The sequence below is a fragment of the Mustelus asterias genome, chromosome 13, assembly GCF_964213995.1.
Source record: "Mustelus asterias chromosome 13, sMusAst1.hap1.1, whole genome shotgun sequence".
NCBI classification, from domain to species: Eukaryota; Metazoa; Chordata; class Chondrichthyes; order Carcharhiniformes; family Triakidae; genus Mustelus; species Mustelus asterias.
This window is the reverse complement of record NC_135813.1, coordinates 8780509-8796971: the sequence shown is the minus strand read 5'-3', so window position 1 is coordinate 8796971 and position 16463 is coordinate 8780509. Positions and strand designations below refer to the sequence as shown.

Genomic DNA, 16463 nt, shown 5'->3' with positions numbered 1-16463 from the left:
CTCAACACCATCCAGGACAAAGCAGCCCGCTTTTCTGACACCCATTCCACAAATATTCACTCCCTCCACCACCGACGCAGAGTTGCCGGGATTGTACGACCTCACTCGAGATGAGGCTCATAAAATCCAACCTGAGGCCAATGGAGAATTCCGTTCTGCGAGCCTTGTCCCCCCCCCCCCCCCCCCCCCCCCGGAGTGTGTGCCATCGACGAGATGCACCGCAGGAACTCACCAAGGCTCCTTAGGCAGCACCTTCCAAACCCTCAATGCTACCATCTAGAAGGCCAAGGGCAGAAGACACATGGGAACACGACCACTTGCCGGTACCCCGTCCAAGCCCCACACCATCCTGATTTGGAGAGACATTGACCGTTCCTTCACTGTTGCTGGGTCAAAATCTTGGATCTCCGTCCCTAATGGCACTGTGGGTGTACCTACACCACATGGACTGCAGCGGTTCAAGAGGCAGCTCACCACCACCTTCTCAAGGGCAATTAGGGATGGGCAATAAAAGCTGGCCTAGCCAGTGACATCCACATCCTGTAAATGGATTAAAAAATCCACTGGGCCCCCAAGTTGGAAAATCCAAGTCAACTGGCCCTCTTGGACCAGGTTATTAACTGGAACCAGTTAGAACCAGTTGGTGCCAGCAAGACTGGACCCAGTTGTGCTTACTGCAGTTCTCACCATTGTTTGTGCTTGCTTGCCATCACGCCGATACTGGATTTTTGAAGGAGCTTTTCCACTGCCTTCACACCACAGCCCTGCAATTTGTTGCCTTTTTCCAACTTTAAATCCAGTTCCCTTTTGAAAATTGGTGTTGAATTTGGGTCCACCGCCCTCTCAGGCAGTGTATCCTGGGGCACCATAATTCGCTGCATTAAGGAAAATTCTCTGCATTTCCCCCCTCTAGTTCTTTTGACAATTATCCTCTGGTTTTTCACCTCCCTGCCAATGCAAACCGCTTCTCCTAATGTCCTCAATCGAAAAAAGTCTTAGGGCAGCATCCCCACCCCTTCCTGGTGTGGGGTTTTGCCACAGTGAAGGCAGCTTGCCATTGGCCACCAGTGGGATCTCCTGGTCCCGCCAAAGTTAATGGCCACTTGCGCTCCTTGCTGGCCATGTTGCTGGGGAACCCGCAGTGATGGGTCACCTTTGGCATCGCAAGATCCTGCCAGCGGGAAGAGCTCGGGGGCGGATGAAAGCTTGGGGGTGGCACAGTGGTTAGCACTGCTGGCTTGGATCACTGTCTGTGTGGAGTCTGCATGTTCTCCCCGTGTCTGCATGGGTTTCCTCTGGGTGCTCCGGTCTCCTCCCACAGTTCAGATGTGCAGGTTAGGTGCATTCTCCCTCAGTGTACCCGAACAGGTGCCAAAGTGTGGCGACCAGGGGATTTTCACAGTAACTTCATTGCAGTGTTAATGTAAGTCTACTTGTGACTAATGAACAAACAAACTATTATGAAATAAAAAAGCTGGAAAATCCTGCCTTCAGTTTTGAGTACCTGTCTTTTTGATTTGATTTATAATTGTCACATGTATTGGAATACAGTGAAAAGTATTGTTTTTTACGCACTACCCAGACAAAGCATACCATTCATAGTGAAGGAAAGGATGTAGTGTTACAGTCGTAGCTAGGGTGTAGAGAAAGATCAACTTAATGCAGGGTGGATCCATTCAAAAGTCTGACAGCAGCAGGGAAGATGATGTTCTTGAGTCGTTTGGTACGTGACCTCAGACTTTTGTATCTTTTTCCCAAAGGAAGAAGGTGGAAGAGAGAATGTTCGGGGTGTGTGGGGTCGTTAATTATGCTGGCTGCTTTTCCGAGGCAGCGGGAAGCGTAGACAGAGTCAATGGGTGGGAGGCTGTTTCACGTGATGGATTGGGCTACATTCCCGACCTTTAGTAGTTTCTTGCGGTCTTGGGCAGACCAAGTCTTAAGCCTCTCATTGACGTTGAGTTCTCTGAGGAGGGCAATCCCAGCTTCTCTCATCTTACCACACGCACATGACCAAGATTATTGGTGGCACAATAGCACAGTGATCAACACTACTGCTTCACATTGCAGGGACCTGGCCTTGGGTGACTGTTTGTTTGTGTGGAGTTTGCCCATTCTCCGCCACTCATGCCAAACTCTCTGCATGAGTTTCCTCCCGCACGTTAGGTGGATTGGCCATGCTAAATTGCCCCTTAGTGTCAGGGGCACTTGCAGGGTTAATATGTGAGATTACGGGGATGGGACCTGGGTGTGGATTGTTGTCGGTGCAGGCTCGATGTGCTAAATGGCCTCTATGGTCTCTATCCATGGGGCGGCACGGTAGCACAGTGGTTAGCACTGCTGCTTCACAGCTCCGGGGTCCTGGGTTCGATTCCCGGCTTGGGTCACTGTCTGTGTGGAGTTTGCACATTCTCCTCGTGTCTGCATGGGTTTCCTCCGGGTGCTCCGGTTTCCTCCCACAGTCCAAAGATGTGCGGGTTAGGTTGATTGGCCATGCTAAAATTGCCCCTTAGTGTCCGGGGATGTGTAGATTAGAGGGATTAGCGGGTAAAATATGTTGGGATATGGGGGTAGGGCCTGGGTGGGATTGTGGTCGGTGCAGACTCGGTGGGCCGAATGGCCTCTTTCTGTACTGTAGGGTTTCTATGATTCTATGTTTCTATGATTCCAGATGGAGTTTAATTTAGACAAATTCAAGGTGATGCGTTTTGGTAGATTGAGCCAGGGCAGGACTTACTCAGTTAATGGTAGGGCGTTGGGGAGAGTTACAGAACAAAGAGATCTAGGGGTACATGTTCATAGCCCTTTGAAAATGGAGTAACAGGTGGACAGAGTGGTGAAGAAGGCATTCGGCATGTTTAGTTTCATCGGTCAGAACATTGAATACAAGAGTTGGGACGTCTTGTTGAAGTTGTACAAGACATTGGTAAGGCCACACTTGGAATACTGTGTGCAGTTCTGGTCACCCTATTATAGAAAGAATATTATTAAACTAGAAAGAGTGCAGAAAAGATTTACTAGGATGCTACCGGGACATGGTGGATTGAGTTATAAGGAGAGGCTGGATAGACTGGGACTTTTTTCTCTGGAGCGTAGGAGGCTGAGGGGTGATCTTATAGAGATCTATAAAATAATGAGGGGCACAGATCAGCTAGATAGTCAATATCTTTTCCCAAAGGTAGGGGAGTCTAAAACTAGAGGGCATAGGTTTAAGGTAAGAGGGAAGAGATACAAAAGTGTCCAGAGGGGCAATTTTTTCACAGACAGGTGAGTGTCTGGAACAAGCTGCCAGAGGTAGTAGTAGAGGCAGGTACAATTTTGTCTTTTAAAAAGCATTTAGATAGTTACATGGGTACAATGGGTATAGAGGGATATGGGCCAAATGTGGGCAATTGGGATTAGTTTAGGGGTTTAAAAAAAAGGGGCAGCATGGACAAGTTGGGCCGAAGGGCCTGTTTCAATGCTGTAAACCTCTATGACTCTATCTGCGCTGTAGGGATTCTAGGATTGTAAGATGGAAGCTTGTGAATCAGTAAGTTCGGGCTTTTAACAAATTGTTTTCTCCCAACTATTTTTCGTGCTTCAGGATGGTTTGTGTCCTTTGTGTGATGATGAATACCATCCTGTCCGTTGGGCTTTCTTCATTACTCCACAAGTCTTTCCTCAAGTATTGTAAAGAGGATCTGAATGTTAACTCGGTAACAAACCAAGCACTGAAAAAACAAAATGTGGCTGGTTTGACATTTGTGTTAAGTGAATGGGCTGGCGTTGATTTAGTGTGACCAAACCCTATTAACATGCTAAAAACCATCAATATAAGGCTGAACTGGTGTTGTAAAGAGGCTTAAGATGTTAGAACAGTCAGTTATTCATCTCAAACTGCTCAACTGTTTTACCAATAATTAATAGTTGTGATATAAAATCTTCAGTGTGTTGAAAAATTTCCCCTTCATTTACTCCCTCCTGTTTTCCTGTTCTCCTGAAGGAGTCTTTATGTTCGTCCTCGCTCCGAGAGAGCCCGGTGCCACCACTGCCCAGTGACCCTCGGCACTCAAACATGCTTTTCAGCTACATGACTATCAGGACTGAAAACCACTGTTGCTTATGACTTCCCTGTTCTCACAACCATTTGTTTTCATTTATTATTGTCACGTATTGGTATACAATGAAAAGTATTGTTTCTTGCGCGCTCTGCAGACAAAACATACCGTTCATAGAGTACATAGGTGAGAAGGAAAGGAGAGGATGTAGAATACAGTGTTACAGTCATAGCTAGGGTGGAGAGAAAGATCAGCTTAATATATGGTAGGCCTATTCAAAAGTCTGATGGCAGCAGGGAAGAAGCTGTTCTTGAGTCGGTTGGTACGTGTCCTCAGACTTCTGTATCTTTTTCCCGATGGAAGAAGGTGGAGGAGAGAATGTCCATCGTGCGTGGGGTCCTTAATTATGTTGGCTCCTTTTCCGAGGCAGCGAGAAGTGTCGACGGAGTCAATGGATGGGAGGCTGGTTTGCATGATGGACTGGGCTATGTTCACAGCCCTTTGTAGTTTCTTGCAGTCTTGGTCAGAGCAGAAGTCATACCAAGCTGTGATACATCCGGAAAGGATGCTTTCAACGGTGCATCTGTAAAAATTGGTGAGAGTCATAGCAGACATGCTGAATTTTCTTGGCCTCCTGAGAAATTAGAGACATTCGTGGACTTTCTTAACTGTAGCATCAGTGTGGAGAGACCAGGACAGTTGTTGGTGATCTGGACACTTCGAAACCTGAAGCTCTTGACCATTGTCATTTCTGTAGACAGGGGCATGTCCTCCACTATGCTTCCTGAAGTGGATGACTATCTGCTTCATTTTACTGAGGTTGAGAGAGAGATTATTACCATTGCACCATTTCACCAGATTCTCTATCTGACTTCCATCTGAACTCTGATTCTACAAGTTTATCGAACTCAACTGGGACTGTGGATGGATCCTCCCAGTTTCGTCTGAGTGCCACAGCAAGGATGATTTACCAGGCCATGAAGGTAGCTAACAACTACAAAGGGTAAAATATCTAGCAACAACATATGACATAATGACAGGGAGATAATTGGCAACTTGGTCCCTTGAGCCTGTCTTACACCCAAAATGGGGAGGAAACATCATAACTGGACACTTCCTACTCCTTCCCCAACTCCTACCCTTACCGCCAACAGCCATGTGACCTCCCAACAGAGGCACAAAAAAAATCAAAGAAAACCCATGGACCCATCAGGGAAATAATTGAATCTGGTGAATTCCTATGCGATGGAAACTAGACCAGGAGACCTCATTGGCCATCCATACATTAGTTGTTAGTCCACTTCCTTTCTACATGATGTGACAAAGAACAGTACAGCACAGGACCAGGCCCTTTAGCCCTCTAAGCCTGTGCCGATCATGTTTACCTATCTAGATCAATCGCTTATATCCCACTATTCCCTGTTTGTTCATATGTCTATCAAGATGAGTCCTAAATGTAGCTAACATAACTGCCTCAACCACCTCACTTGGCAGTGCATTCCAGGCCCCCACTATCCTCTGTGTAAAAAAAACTTCCCCCCCGCACATCTCCACTGAACCTTTCCCCCGCTTATCTTGAACTTGTGTCCCCTTGTAATTGTTATTTCTGCCCTGGGAAAAAGCTTCCAACTGTTCACCCTATCTATACCCCTCATAATTTAATAAACTTCTATTCGGCTGCCCCTCAGACTCTGTCTTTCCAGGGAGAACAATCCACGTTGGAGTGATGGGTACAGCACCCATTGTTGCTTTAACATTGGTGTGACGATACTGTGCCTTTACGAAATGCATTTATATAATGTTTCTTGTGAGGGGTATGTTTTATACTTCAGCTCTGATTACGGTGCCGATTGTCTACAACCAGCAGCCCACATGCTGAGAATGCAGAAGAATGATTGCACCTAATTATTGGGTTGTTTGTTTTAATCTGAGTTAATACATAGAACATAGAACATAGAACATAGAACATTACAGCGCAGAACAGGCCCTTCGGCCCACGATGTTGCACCGACCAGTTAAAAAAAAAAACTGTGACCCTCCAACCTAAACCAATTTCTTTTCGTCCATGAACCTATCTACGGATCTCTTAAACGCCCCCAAACTAGGCGCATTTACTACTGATGCTGGCAGGGCATTCCAATCCCTCACCACCCTCTGGGTAAAGAACCTACCCCTGACATCGGTTCTATAACTACCCCCCCTCAATTTAAAGCCATGCCCCCTCGTGCTGGATTTCTCCATCAGAGGAAAAAGGCTATCACTATCCACCCTATCTAAACCTCTAATCATCTTATATGTTTCAATAAGATCCCCTCTTAGCCGCCGCCTTTCCAGCGAAAACAATCCCAAATCCCTCAGCCTCTCCTCATAGGATCTCCCCTCCATACCAGGCAACATCCTGGTAAACCTCCTCTGCACCCTCTCCAAAGCCTCCACATCCTTCCTGTAATGTGGGGACCAGAACTGCACACAGTACTCCAAGTGCGGCCGCACCAGAGTTGTGTACAGTTGCAACATAACGCTACGACTCCTAAATTCAATCCCCCTACCAATAAACGCCAAGACACCATATGCCTTCTTAACAACCTTATCTACTTGATTCCCAACTTTCAGGGATCTATGCACACATACACCTAGATCCCTCTGCTCCTCCACACTATTCAAAGTCCTCCCGTTAGCCCTATACTCAACACATCTGTTATTCCTACCAAAGTGAATTACCTCACACTTCTCCGCATTAAACTCCATCCGCCACCTCTCGGCCCAACTTTGCAACCTGTCTAAGTCTTCCTGCAAACTACGACACCCTTCCTCACTGTCTACCACACCACCGACTTTGGTGTCATCAGCAAATTTGCTAATCCACCCAACTATACCCTCATCCAGATCATTAATAAATATTACAAACAGCAGTGGCCCCAAAACAGATCCCTGAGGTACACCACTTGTAACCGCACTCCATGATGAATATTTACTATCAACCACCACCCTCTGTTTCCTATCCGCTAGCCAATTCCTGATCCAATTTCCTAGATCACCCCCAATCCCATACATCTGCATTTTCTGCAGAAGCCTACCATGGTGAACCTTATCAAACGTGGTGAACCTTATCAAACGGCTTTATTTTTTTGGGGGGTTTCCCCTGGGGTTTCAGAATAGAGTTTAATTAGGTTGATTGACAAGAGAGTGTCATGTGAATGGGCAGAGCTAGGCTTACAGAGAGACAAACAGGCCGTTGCTGTTTGAATTTGAAAAGGAACAGCAGCTCTTTCTCTCTCTCTCTCTCTCTGGAAGGTGAAGTCTGGGACCTGCTAGAAAGTAGGCATCTCTCTCCTGAGGTCTTCAAAAGGCAAGAGGTGTTTTCTCCCTCTCTTTTTCTCTGGAGTTCTGCTGTTTGAAGACAGATCTTTCTCTGGAGGCTGCTGTCTGAGAGTCAGAAGACATATGTCTCTCTGTATCTCTGTCCAGAGGTGTTAAAAGGCTGGAGGACTAGCAACTCGCGTAAGCCTGTGTGTTTTGCTAACTGATTCTGAGAAGAAGTTTACGTCTATTAGGAATATTGCTTAAATTGGAACTAATCAAGATAGACCAGTGGTTAAGAATTATACCTTGTCACGTTTAAGTATTTCACTTGGTAAAAGTTATACAAGTTCCTTTTGGTTATAGTTAAACTGTATTGGGTAAATAAAGTTTGTTTTAATAAATGCTTCCTAGTGGGTCAATAGAATCACACCTGGAGTGAAATACTTTGTGTTTTAGGGTTTAAAGTTTATTTATTAGCGTCGTGAGTAGGCTTACATTAACACTGCAATGAAGTTTCTGTGAAAACCCCCTTATGCTCACACTAATGCCAAAATCAAAAACAGTTGGGGTCTGGGTTAACTTCATAGAGTACCTTGGAGTTTCTGATCTGGCCCCTAACATTAGTGATCCAATGTTACTCTTATTTCAGACGATGAACCTTCGCTGTGGACAGTGTGCACTCATTACCAGCTCCAGCCACTTACTGGGCAGTGAGTTGGGGTCACAAATTGACAAGACCGAGTGCACCATCCGCATGAATGACGCGCCGACAACTGGATACGAGAAGGACGTCGGGAGCAAGACGACACTGCGCATCGTCGCCCATTCCAGCGTTTACCGGGTGATAAGGAAGCCCAAGGAGTTCCTTAACAAAAGCCAGGAAACCGTCTGTATCTTCTGGGGGCCCCCACAGAAAATGCTGAAGAACAGCCGAGGGAACATGTACAAACTGATTCACCAGGCTGGCTTGGCATTCCCAAACCTGTCCGCGTTTATTATAGCTCCGAAGAGGATGCAGCAGTTTGACGACTTATTTCAGAGGGAAACTGGGAGAGACAGGTACAGTATCATAGAGTTCTACAGCACAGGAAGAGGCCCTTCAACCCATCGTGTCTGCGCCAGCCATCGAACACCTATCTATTCTAATCCCATTTTCAAGCACTTGGTCCGTAGTCTAATTGTATGCTATGGCTTTTCAAGTGCCCATTTAAATGCTCCTTAAATGTCGAGGGTTCCCACCTCTACCACCCTTTCAGGCAGTGAGCTCCAGATTCCCACCACACTCTGGGTGAAAAGGTCTTTCCTCAAATCCCCTCTAAATCTCCTGCCTCTGACCTTATCTCCTCTGCGCCCTTTCTAGTGCATTCATACCCTTCTAACTGTGGCCTGATGAGCGTTTTATACAACTCAGTCATAACTTCCCTGCTCTTATATTCGATCCTCAGCTAATAAAGACAAGTATCTCATATGCTTTCTTAACTACCTTATCTACTTGTCCTGCTGCCTTGAGGGACCTATGGACAAGCACCCCAAGGTCCCTCTGGTCCTTTGTACTTCCTAGTGTCCTACCGTTCATTGTGTGTTCCCTAGCCATGTTAATCCTCCCAAAATGCATCACCTCACACTTTTCAGGGTTAAATTCCATTTGCCACTGCCTCTACCCATCTGACCAGCCCGTCTATACCATCCTGTAAACTAAGGCTTTCCTCCTCACTATTCACCACGCCATCAATTTTCATGTTATCTGAGAAGTTAATGATCATACCCTCTCACATTCACATCTAGATCAATAATATACACTACAACCGGCAAGGGATTCAGTACCGATCCCTGTGGTACACCACTGGACACAGGCTTTCAATCACAAAAGCAACTTTTGAGCATCACCCTCTACATACTACCAATTAGCCAAATTTGGATCCAATTTGCCAAACTGCCCTGGATCCCATAGGCATCACCTTCTTGATCAGTTTCCCGTGTGGGACCTTGTCAAACGCCTCACTGAAGTCCATGTAGACTACATCAACTGCACTGCCCTCACCTACACACCTAGTCACCTCCTCGCAAAATTCAATCAAATACGTTAAACATGATCTTCACCTGTCAAAGCCACACTGACATCCTTAATTAATCCTTGCCTCTCCAAGTGTAGATTAATCCTGTACCTCAGAATTTCTTCCAATACTTCCCCTACCACTGATGTTTGACTCTCCAGCCGTGCTCACCCCAAACCTGGAATATTCCGCCCGAGGTCAATGGACCTTTGCATGGTCCGTCCCCCCCAAAAAATCCTCCGTGATAGTGAGGACGGAAAAATTCCCCCCCCTTGTTTTTCCCACCTTCCCTTCTTGAATAAAGGTACCATATTAGTTGTCCTCCAGTCCATCTTTCCTGTGGCCAGAGAGGATTTGCAAATTAGCGTCAGAGTCCCTGCAATCCTCCTCCCTTGTTTCACACAGCAGTTGAGGAAACATCTCATCTGGGCCTGGGGAGATGTAAACCTGATGCTTATTTGGAAAGGGGTTTTGGCTTGTATGTTATAGTTCTTACCATCCCCCACCTTCGCCTCGCAACAACGTTCCCCCTTTCCTGAATGTTTTGATCCCTTGTGGGGTTTTATTGTCCCACTGGCCGCTTTTATACCTCAGCCTTGGCTGCCTACAGATTGTACCACTCAACGTCTGCACATTAGCCCTTCCCAACTAGAGTCACTAGATTGTGATCAGGACGACCTGGTTGCTTTTCCTTCCACCCACCCCCTCACCCCACCCCAATGCATTCCACTTCAGAGGGCAGTTAACAGTCAACCACATTGCTGTGGCTCTGGAGTCACATGTAGGCCAGACCAGGTAAGGACGGCAGATTTCCTTCCCTAAAGGACTTTAGTGAACCAGATGGGTTTTTACAGCAATCGTCATGAAAACCATTCCTGAGACTAGCTTTATATTCCAGATTTAGTCAGTGAATTTAAATTCCATCAGTTGCCGTGGTGGGATTTGAACCCGTGAGCCCAGAGCATTAGCTGTGGATTGCTGGTCAGGTGACTTCGCCACTACCACAGCCACCCTTACAATTTCCATTCCGAGCCACTCACCATCCTGACTGGGAAATATATCGCCGTTCTTTTACTGTGCTGGGTCAAAATCCTGGAACTCCCTCCCTAACAGCACTGTGGGTGTACCTACACCACATGGACTGCAGCATTTCAAGAAGGCAGCTCAACACCACCTTCCCAAGGGCAATTAAGGATTGACAACAAATGCTGGCCTAGCCAATGATGCCCACATCCTGTGAAAGAATTTAAAAAAGTCTTTGGGTGGGATTTTCCGGCCGCGCTCACCTCAAAACCGGAAAATCCCACCCCAAATCAAGGAACCTCTACACTGTAAGGAGTCTATGATTATTATTAACAGAATTTTCTTTTCCTTCTTGTCTCTGAAGAAAAAAATCGCATTCCTGGCTGAGTACGGGCTGGTTCACAACGGTGATAGCCATTGAACTCTGTGACAACGTCCAGGTGTATGGAATGGCCCCTCCCAATCACTGCAAGTAAGTGCTTTTCTTCTGATTTCATTTGATTTGATTTATTATTGTCTCATGTATTGGGATTCAGTGAAACGTATTATTTTTTGCGTGCAATAAGACAAAACATACCGTTCATAGAGTACAGAGGGGAGAAGAATTTACAGTCATAGCTAGGGTGTAGAGAAAGATCAACTTAATACATGGTAGGTCCATTCAAAAGTCTGATGGCAGCAGGGAAGAAGCTTTTCTTGAGTTGGTTGGTACGTGATCTTTTGTATCTTTTTCCCGACGGAGGAAGGTGGAAGAGAGAATGTCTGGGTTGTGTGGGGTCCTTAATTATGCTGGCTGCTTTTCCGAGGCAGCGGGAAGTGTAGACTAAGTCAATGGATGGGAGGTTGGTTTGCGTGATGGACTGGGCTATGTTCACAACCCTTTGTAATTTCTTGGGGTTTTGGTCAGAGCAGGAGCCATACTCTGAGCAAGACACCAGCGGACCAGGAGAATAAGAGCATAAGAAATAGGAGCAGGAGTATCTCGAGCCTGTTCTTCACTTCCCTTACTGAGGCTTGCCAACGAGCCCCCACCCCCACCCCAATACAAACAAAGAACAGTACAGCACAGGAACAGGCCCTTCAGCCCACCAAGCCTGCACCAATCACGTTGTCCTATCTAGACCAACCACCCGTGTCCCTCTATTCCCCGCCTGTTCATGTATCTATCCACATAAGTCGTAAATGTGGCTAACGTATCTGCCTCAACCACCTCACTTGGCAGTGCATTCCAGGCCCCCACCACTCTCTGTAAAAAAAACTTCCCCGCACATCTCCACTGAACCTTTCCCCACTTACTTTGAACTTGTGCCCCCTTGTAATTGTCATTTCTGCCCTGGGAAAAAGCTTCCAACTGTTCACCATATCTCATAATTTTATAAACTTCTATCAGGTCGCCCCTCAGCCTTCATCTTTCCAGGGAGAACAATCCCAGTTTATTCAATCTCTCCTCAGCTAATACCCTCCATACCAGGCAACATCCTGGTAAACCTTTTCTGCACTCTCTCCAAAGCCTCCACATCCTTCTGGTAGTGTGGTGACCAGAATTGGACACAGGATTCCAAATGTGGCCTAACCAGCGTTTTATATAACTGTAACATAATTTGCCAACTTTTATACTCGATGCCCCGGCCGATGAAGGCAAGCACGCCCTATGTTTTCTTCACCACCTTTTCCACCTGTGCTGCCACTTTTCAGGATCTGTGGACCTGTACTCCCAGATCTCTCTGTGTGTCTATGCTCCTGATGGTTCTGCCATTTATTTTATAGCTCCCACCTGAATTGGATCTACCAAAATGCATCACCTCGCATTTGTCTGGATTAAATTCCATCTGCCATTTCTCCGGCCAATTTTCTAGCCTATCTGTATCCTGCTGTATTCTCTGACAATCCTTATCAGTATCCGCAACTCCAGCAATCTTAGTATCATCCGCAAAGTTGCTAATCAGACCAGCTATATTTTCTTCCAAGTCATTTATATATTATATACAGCAGTAGTCCCATCACTGATCCTTGCGGAACACCACTAGTTACAGACCTCCATTCAGAAACGCACCCTTCCACAGCTACTCTCTGTCTTCTATGGCCGAGCAGTTCTGAATCCATCTAGCTAGCTCACCCTTGATCCTGTGTAATTTAATCTTTTGCACCAGCCTGCCATGAGGGACCTTGTCAAATGCTTTACTAACGTCCATGTAGACAGCATCTACGGCCCTTCCCTCATCAATCATTTCTGTTACCTCCTCAAGAAACTCAATCAAATTAGTGAGACATGACCTCGTACAAAACCATGCTGTCTGTCACTAATAAGACCATTCAGTTCCAAATGTGTATAGATCCTATCCCTAAGAATCTTCTCCAACAATTTCACTATCACTGACGTCAGGCTCGCACGATATCCCGGATATATTTTCAGTTCAGCATCCATTAGCTCCCCTTCTTCAGAGACTGTTTGTAATCCCAGCAGTGGCCACCACTCGATCTTGCCGCCACAGAGCTCCCAGCCGTCTGATTGGCCAGCAACCCTCTAGGATGGGGATTCTTCCCCTGATGTCATAGAATCATAGACCCTCTACAGTGCAGAAGGAGGCCATTCAGCCCATCAAATCTGCACCAGCGCCTCTCTGACAGTATCTTACCCAAACCCTCTTCCCCCGTCCTATCCATGCATTCACCATGGTTAATCTCTCAAACCTATACATCTTGGGATACTAAAGGGCAATTTAGCATGGCCAGTCCACCTAGCCTACACGTCTTTGGACTTTGGGAGGAAACTGGAGCATTCGGCGGAAACCCACGCAGACACTGGGAGAACATGCAGACTCCACACAGACAGACACCCAAGACGTGCTGGCAAGGTGCATTGGCCATGCTAAATTCTCCCTCCATGTACCCGAACAGGCCGCCGGAGTGTGGCGACGAGGGGATTTTCACAGTAACTTCATTGCAGCGTTAATGTAAGCCGACTTGTAACTCTAAATAGAAACTTAAAAGAAGTGGGGAGGAATAAGAAAACAATATTGGTGTTTGTAACTATTGCGCAAACACATGGTGGGGTAGAGGGCAAAATAACTTAAAATAGTCTCCTTTTTTTGTGTTCTCATTGGGGGAAAAAAATGTTTTTTTTTTACTTTCAGGCAAGTTCAGCCCAATCACCTGCCTTATCATTATTATGAGCCGAAAGGTCCTGATGAGTGTAAGACATTCGTGGGGAATGAGCGAGCCAAGAAGGGGAATCACCATCGCTTCATCACCGAGAAAGACGTGTTTGCTGAATGGGCGAAACTCTACAACATTTCCTTCTTGCAGCCCAGCTGGTGACCGGCTTGTGATACCCATTGCAGCCTTGTGCCGCCTTCATGAACTCCTAGCTCTTCGCTTGGAAACAAAAACATTCCAGCATCAAAGAAAGGCTGCAATGTACAGACCCTGTACTGTCAATGTGCGGGGAAATACTGAGACACTCAAACATTGGGTCAGGTGATGGGGGGGGGGGGGAGGGAGGGCGACAGACAAGGAATCCAGAAACACAAGTGCAGATGTTGCACTCACCCTGTTAGACACTGACTGCTTTAAAATGCACTGTGGGCCAGATTTATGGAACCACTTTGCCCTTAAGCTAGGGAAATCCGACCAGTAAGCCGACCTGCATTTAAGGTGCGACTGTTCATTTGTGACAGACTGTGGTTCAATTCACACCAACGCAACACCTCTTCCTGTTTCAAGTCCAACGATGGCCTCTCAACAGTAACGCCACGGAGCGCCCCGAACTACCGAATAATAATTGTGTCGGGTGGAGAAGTGCGTTCGACCTCAGAGCTTTTTAAAGAATTACGTTTCCTTGATCTTCATTCCCGTCAGCTAACGGATGTTAATTAATGAATAATTGGCGTTTCCTTTGCTGGTGCTTCAAGAACCAGCTTCTTGTGGAAGAGGCACGCACCCTGTTGTCAAATAACGTCGTTCAAAAGGACTGGGCTAATTTTCTGTTTTTCTCCGTGTTGACTTTATGGCTGATTTGAGAGTTGTTGTTTGGGGGGGAGGGAGGAGGGTTGGGGGATGGGATGGGGAGGTGGGAGGGAGGGAGGAGGGTGGGGTGGGGGGTGGGGGGGTGGGGAGGGGGTGGTTTGAGTCACGGTGTCCAATGGATGTGAAGAAATCCAGAATTCAGTGATGCCTGCAAGAGACGCAAGACTTGTTGCGAAGTGATGGACAAGATCCACAGTTTTAACCTGTTTTGTACTAGGGCTGAGCTTTCACTAACATTTATATGGGGGGGGGGGGGGGGGGGGGGGGGGATGAGGGGGGCACATGTATCCTATGTGTAAACCAGTTAGATAAGTGACTGACCAGATGCACTTCACGAACACTGCCGCTTTGATGTTACAGCCCAAGTGAATTCCAGACTCAAATGTATCAAAGGTTTCTTTTTTGAGTAATGTGTTCTAGATCATTGTAAGAGGCAATTCCAGTCCTGCCAAACCAGTGTTTCCCAAGTGTTCTTGACTGCTGTGACCATAATCATTCCCACTTGTAGTTTCTGAAGATATTTGCTGAGAAATTGATCAATTTTTGGAGACTTGTTGTGACGGTGAATCCTTTCTCTGTGGTTTGAGATGACCCTGGGCTATATTCTGTCACCGCTGGCATTGCCATCTCGTCTGATTTTTGATTAGACAGACTGCAAATATTTAAAGTGCAAAGCCAGTTAGCCGCATTAACCCTCGCCTATCTTAAAACTGAAACCCGTTTCTCCATGATTTCCAGAATTAATTTCTTTTTCAAATTGAGGCCTTTAAACAATTTTGCGCTGCGGGCAAAAGGTCAGAACTTGACCTTGATCCCGTCTCCCTCCAAGACCCTTATCCAACTTCAGACTCGGTGGAAGGTTCACCCTGAGCCCAATTAGTAGGATTGCCAACTGTGATTAAATGTATTCCAGGAGGTTTCTTCACATGAGTTGCCCTCCCACCACTACGCTCCAGTGACTAGTCAGCCAACACGTCCATCGATGTGACGCACTGCCTTCCTATGCCAATTGGAAAGCAAAAAGACTCATTTCCCAATGGAATGATGCTCGGACTGCGTCAAACAGCCTGTTTTTTTGCTCTCCCTTTTATATCTGTTCAAGAGAAATGTTCAAAGAAAAGATCTTTTCTAATGTCGGGATGATTTATCTCCAGGGTTGCGCTTACAGCAGTGTCCTGGAGATTAATCTTCAATTCCTGGAGTCTCCAGGCCAATCCTGGAGGGTTGGCAACCCTACCAATTAGCCTGGCTAAGTTCTGTTCTAGCTTTTGCACATTGGTGAGGTGGATTGATGCAAATATTTTGCACCTTCGTTGAAAATTTAGAATGTTTTCTTCTCCTCTTCCTGCTATATTGGTAATTTGGTTTCGATTTTCTACATAGTCCTGACCATTTGAGTATTTTCAGATTAGGTGTAATTCATAATTCATAGAATCTACAGTGCAGAAGGAGGCCATTTGGCCCATCGAGCCTGCAGCGACAACAATCCCACCCAGGTCCTATCTCTGTATCCCCATATAATTTACCCTGCTAATCCCCCTGACACTAAGGGACAATTTAGCATGGCCAATCCACCTAACCCGCATATCTTTGGACTGTGGGAGGAAAACGGAGCACCCGGAGGAAACCCATGCAGACACGGGGAGAATGTGCAAACTCCACACAGTCACCCGAGACTGGAATTGAACCCTGGTCCCTGGCGCTGTAAGACAGCAGTGCTAACCACTGTGCTGCCCTTATGGACTGGATGTGTAGCGAGACATCTTGTACTGTACCCAAAGATGCCTTAACCCTACACCCTGAAGAGCACACCTGTGACGTCTTGCACATTGTTATCTTTCTGACTCTGTCAGTGGTTGGCTGACGATGGCAGGTTTTCCGCTGTGAACACATATCCACTGTGGACTCGAACCCACTATTAACTGTGGGTCTGTATTCACTGTGATGCTCAAGACACCATTAACTTGGGATTTTGAAAACTGGCTGATACTGAACAATGAGTAGGCTTCGATCTGCTCCC

At 46.4% G+C, this 16463-nt stretch overlaps 1 protein-coding gene across 2 annotated transcripts in view; it reads left to right on the top strand.

The window, feature by feature from the left end:
- The window catches only part of LOC144502420 (alpha-N-acetylgalactosaminide alpha-2,6-sialyltransferase 6-like), a 75120-nt gene extending 61210 nt beyond the window's left edge, over positions 1-13910 (top strand). For both annotated transcript variants that reach the window (XM_078226301.1, XM_078226300.1), the window contains 3 exons: positions 7990-8399; positions 10782-10889; positions 13552-13910. In XM_078226301.1, the coding sequence (XP_078082427.1) occupies positions 7990-8399; positions 10782-10889; positions 13552-13735 (702 nt within the window). In that variant the 3' untranslated portion in view covers positions 13736-13910. The remainder of the gene's footprint in view (positions 1-7989; positions 8400-10781; positions 10890-13551) is intronic.
- The last annotated feature ends 2553 nt before the right edge of the window (positions 13911-16463 follow it).